Raw genomic sequence first — 5,033 nt, forward strand, 5'->3', positions numbered from 1 at the left:
CGGAGCTGGAGGAGAAGGAGAAGGCGGCGGAGGAGAAGAAGGGGGCGGCGGAGGGGGCCAAGGACGGGGAGAGCGGGAAGGAGGGGGAGAAGAAGAACGGCAAGTACGAGAAGCCGCCGTTCAGCTACAACGCGCTCATCATGATGGCCATCCGGCAGAGCCCCGAGAAGCGCCTCACGCTCAACGGCATCTACGAGTTCATCATGAAGAACTTCCCCTACTACCGGGAGAACAAGCAGGGCTGGCAGAACTCCATCCGCCACAACCTCTCCCTCAATAAGTGCTTCGTCAAGGTGCCCCGCCACTACGACGACCCGGGCAAAGGGAACTACTGGATGCTGGACCCCTCCAGCGACGACGTCTTCATCGGGGGCACCACCGGCAAGCTCCGCCGGCGCTCCACCACCTCGCGGGCCAAGCTGGCCTTCAAGCGGGGCGCCCGGCTCACCTCCACCGGACTGACATTCATGGATAGGGCAGGATCCTTGTACTGGCCTATGTCCCCCTTCCTCTCCCTGCACCACCCCCGGGCCAGCAGCACTTTGAGTTACAATGGGACCACGTCCGCCTACCCCAGCCACCCCATGCCCTACAGCTCAGTGTTGACTCAAAACTCCTTGGGAAACAACCACTCCTTTTCCACGTCTAATGGGTTAAGTGTTGATAGACTAGTCAATGGAGAGATACCTTATGCCACTCATCACCTCACAGCAGCAGCTCTGGCCGCCTCAGTGCCGTGTGGCTTGTCAGTTCCCTGCTCCGGCACCTATTCCCTAAACCCCTGCTCTGTAAACCTCCTGGCAGGACAGACGAGTTACTTTTTCCCCCATGTTCCTCACCCTTCAATGACTTCTCAAAGCAGCACTTCAATGACGGCCAGGGCAGCCTCCTCCTCCACGTCGCCACAGGCGCCCTCCACTCTCCCCTGTGAGTCCTTAAGACCTTCTTTGCCAAGTTTTACAACGGGACTTTCCGGAGGACTTTCTGATTATTTCACACATCAAAATCAGGGGTCTTCTTCAAACCCTTTAATACATTAACATCCATGGGATCAGACTGTAAGTGAACATTTTACACACATTTGCATTGTAAATGATAATTAAAAGGAAAAAAAAAGCAAAACAAAAAAGTCCAGGTATTTTTTATTAAGTCCCCCATTTTCTGTACGTTTGTTCAGTCTTTAGGGTTGTTTATTCTTCCACCAAGGTGAGGAGTGTCAGCAAGGTGCAATGTGGGGAGATTACAATGTAGACTATGAAGTTTGGAAGACAAAATTATAGTAGAATGTGTATCTAAATAGTGACTGCTTTTGCAATTTTTTATTCAAATACGATAAGTCTATCACTAAAAGCCGCCAGATTCTCCATGTTTGCAGTATTATAAGTTATCATGGATATGTCGGTGGGTGCAGACCTTGAAAGAAAAAAAAACCCACTAAATTTATGAAAACTATAAAAAACTTAAAACGTAATTTGTATTTAAGCAGAATAAATACTGAAAGATGCCCAAGAACTACATTTTGGCCATTTATTATTTTATCCTTTTCTTTACTGAACTGCTTTTTTTTTTGTTCCTTTTTTTTATTTGTTTGTTTGTTTGTTTACTTTTAGACCAAAGATTGGGTTTTAGAAAATGCACTCAGTGTACGGAGTAATTTAAAAAAACAGCAACAATATTTCAGTTTGCAGCACTGCCCGTTCAAATGAATCAGAAGGGGACAAAATTAATGATTGCCTTCAGTTTGTGTTGTGTATATTTTGATGTATGTGGTCACTAACAGGTCACCTTTATTTTTTTTCTAAATGTAGTGAAATGTTAATACCTATTGTACTTATAGGTAAACCTTGCAAATATGTAACCTGTGTTGCGCAAATGCCGCATAAATTTGAGTGATTGTTAATGTCGTCTTAAAATTTCTTGATTGTGATACTGTGGTCATATGCCCGTGTTTGTCACTTACAAAAATGTTTACTATGAACACACAGAAATAAAAAAATAGGCTAAATTCATATATACTTGATAGTTTTTTGTCTCTTTTATTAACTAAAATTAATATTGCAGAGGCTTTAAAGTTACAGGGAGATGAGAGCGCTGCTTATTACAGCAGTCCACCATTTTTCATATGCTCCTTTCTTCTGCCCCCCCCCCCCCCCCTAATTGTCTTTAACAACAGTATTTTCAAATGTAAAGGATTAGGGTATTTAATTAAACACAACGGCCACTATTGTGATGTCCGTTTTGGGGCAGAACTCTTTTCAAGTCTGCTTAAAATTTGTTCGTATGAGGGAGTAAGATGTTGTACTAAAAACTCTGCCTTACGTTGAAGATGCTTAAAATTGCGTACATCTATATACACACACATATATATACATACATAAAAATTTAAGTATATATGCACACATTGGAAAAAAAAAGTTTTTTTAATCCATTACATAGATACGTGTTCTTGCAATCTCTGAAATGTATTTAAGGGATTATTTTTTCTGAAAGAAATAAATTTCGACTCTATGATAATGGAGACCTACTAGCTATGGATGTCTATGTGTGTGTGTATATACATATACATATTAGCTTTCATATGATCATTTGATCAAATTTAGCAAGCTATGATACGAATGCGTATAAAATGCAATACTTATCTTAAAGTAACGCTGTTCCGGAAGTATCTATATTACGTGTATTTATAGACTTTTAATGCTGCAAACACTTTGGCTTAAAATATTGTAAAATTAGGGATAGTTTTTCAGCTAGAACCGCTCTCCCCTGCCCCTCCGGACGGGGAAGGAGCCGAGGAGGGGTGAGATGAAGTTGCAGTGCATTGCAGGGAGGCAGAGGGCTGGAGGGGTCACGTGACGCCCTGGCTTGCATACCGATGTTTAAACGTTGGGGTTTTTTTTTTAATTTTTGGGGGGGAATAATAAAAAAAAAAAAAAAGAAGAAAAATTTAAAACCCAAACCCAACAAACCTGTGTGGATGCATTTAAATTTAAAGCTTTGAAACGGACTTCTTTTTCACTATCTCACTGCCGAGGGTAAAGCTTGCTGAAGCCCACTAACCCAGGCGAGCTGACCTGCCCGGAGAACCAACCCATTAGTTTTAAGGAGGCAACGCTTCGACTACTTTTAAGAAGCATTTAATCCTAAAAACTTTAAAGATCTGCGGATGTCCATGGTTTGCGGGGGAAAAAAAAAAAAAGAGAGAGAATTGGTTTCTTGATGAGTTTAGGGAAGCCTATAAAAGCCACAACTCTTGAAAATAATTAGAAAACTTGTGCAAAAGGTTTAGGAACTAATTGGATCCCGCGGTGAGTCCGCAGAGGACAAGTTGTTCATTTGTTACGTTTGTGTAGTCTAAACTGGGCTCTGCAGCAGTGCAATAAGCCGGCGACTGCTCACAATAGGCCCAATGAAAAATAATCTCCAGCTCGGAGATGTTATCGCAAACACTTTAAAGAGCTGATCCTAGAAAGACAGAAAAGAGGAAGAAAAAGAAAAAGAAAAAGAGAAAGAGGAAAAAAAAATGCCAGGGGGTGAGTAAAGAAGCAATAGCAAATCTGAATTCTTGCAAACAGAATATTTGTCATGCTGAAAGAATAAGGGGAGGGAGGGGAAATCTTCCGAAAATAAGCAATGAATAAACAGATGCAAGCAGATCTGCAGGAAAGAGAGAGGAGTGAAAGGTTACGGATGAGAGATGGGACACCCAGCTCTGCACTATGTGGGGGAGAAGGAGAGAAATCTCTGATATTCTTGGCTTTCACTCTCACTTCTGCAATTCAAAATTAATCATCACTATGAGAAAAAGGTTGCTTTGTTTGGGGGTGAAGAGATGATACCACCACTTGGAAGCGCCTACCCTCCCCCATATTCTTCTCTCTGTTGTCATTAAAAGAAGTGATCGCAAAAAACACTAAAAACCAGAACTCCTTTGCAACAAATCTATAGGAAATAACAAAATGAAATAGGTGTGATTTAAACTCTTGAAGCCTCGGGACCCCATTCCGTATACATGTGCCTAAGCAAGTTAAAAGAATGGCATCTGCTGCCGCTGACAAAGGCAATGATTTATTATTTACCACTTGCAATTGGTTGTATACTGTAGGAAACCCAATAGCACATACCTAAAGTATTATTTAGTTCGCAATGTAAAAAAATCCGCTGACAGTATACTAAAAGGAGGAAAAAGATAAGTCAGGTTGGAGGAAAGCACAATCTCGCCGTGTCAGAGTTTGGGGTTGGCTAATAAGCGTTAATTAGATAAGCGTGATGCATAATAATTCCTGAAAAGGGTAGCCCTGATGTATGTCTCTCTAGACTTCGTTTAAGCAAGCGCTCGCTCTTAATGCTCTCCTTTAGCTTTCCGGGTAGCAAAGTGCTGCCTAATCAGTTCAGGTGCCACAGAGTTTCCCCTCTTTCTCTTACACTGGGGGAAGGGGTGGTTGTCGAACTGGTAATTTATTCACGTTTCCATACACATATTACCAGCAATGAAACTGTCTTTGTAAAGGGGGGAAAAAAAAATAATGCTGAAGTTGTCGTGGATTGTAGCAGGACTGCCAAGGCCCCAAATATGCCTTTACCTTTGCCTGTTCCCCAGCCAGAGAAACCCTTTTGTTCGCTGAGGATGTCTTTTAGGCTAATCTTTGCACCAGCTCGTTCGGTATTGCCTGTGACATAAGTGGTTTGGTTAGGGTTTTTAAATTTATTTTTTTTTTAGTGTATTTTTTTTTTCAAGCAGGCGATAATTCTGTTATCTGATACTTGTTTCCGTGGTGGTTTATATGTGAAATCCTCAAGCTAAGCTTTTCGGATTTTTTTTTTTTTTAATACGCACATTTCTAGACTATTGCGGTGTTTTAGCGTCGTTTCTTTAGCATTTCCTAATTTAGATTGTTTATGGGGGACGGGTGGTCTTTATGGAATTAAGGAGCTATTGTTATTTTCCTAGTTGATGTTTGAGGTGATTAACTTTGCTCGCATAGCTCGTAGGAGAAGAAATCTGCTCATCAAGAAACCTCCAATTACGATTTTAA

General features: G+C 41.5%; 1 protein-coding gene across 1 annotated transcript in view; it reads left to right on the top strand.

The window, feature by feature from the left end:
* The window catches only part of FOXG1 (forkhead box G1), a 3,125-nt gene extending 2,017 nt beyond the window's left edge, over positions 1 to 1,108 (top strand). The window contains exon 2 of the mRNA XM_009887002.1: positions 6 to 1,108. Coding sequence (XP_009885304.1) covers positions 6 to 1,040 — 1,035 coding nt within the window. The 3' untranslated portion in view covers positions 1,041 to 1,108. The remainder of the gene's footprint in view (positions 1 to 5) is intronic.
* The last annotated feature ends 3,925 nt before the right edge of the window (positions 1,109 to 5,033 follow it).

The sequence above is a fragment of the Charadrius vociferus genome, unplaced genomic scaffold (assembly GCF_000708025.1).
Source record: "Charadrius vociferus isolate BGI_N301 unplaced genomic scaffold, ASM70802v2 scaffold14, whole genome shotgun sequence".
Classification (NCBI taxonomy): domain Eukaryota; kingdom Metazoa; phylum Chordata; class Aves; order Charadriiformes; family Charadriidae; genus Charadrius; species Charadrius vociferus.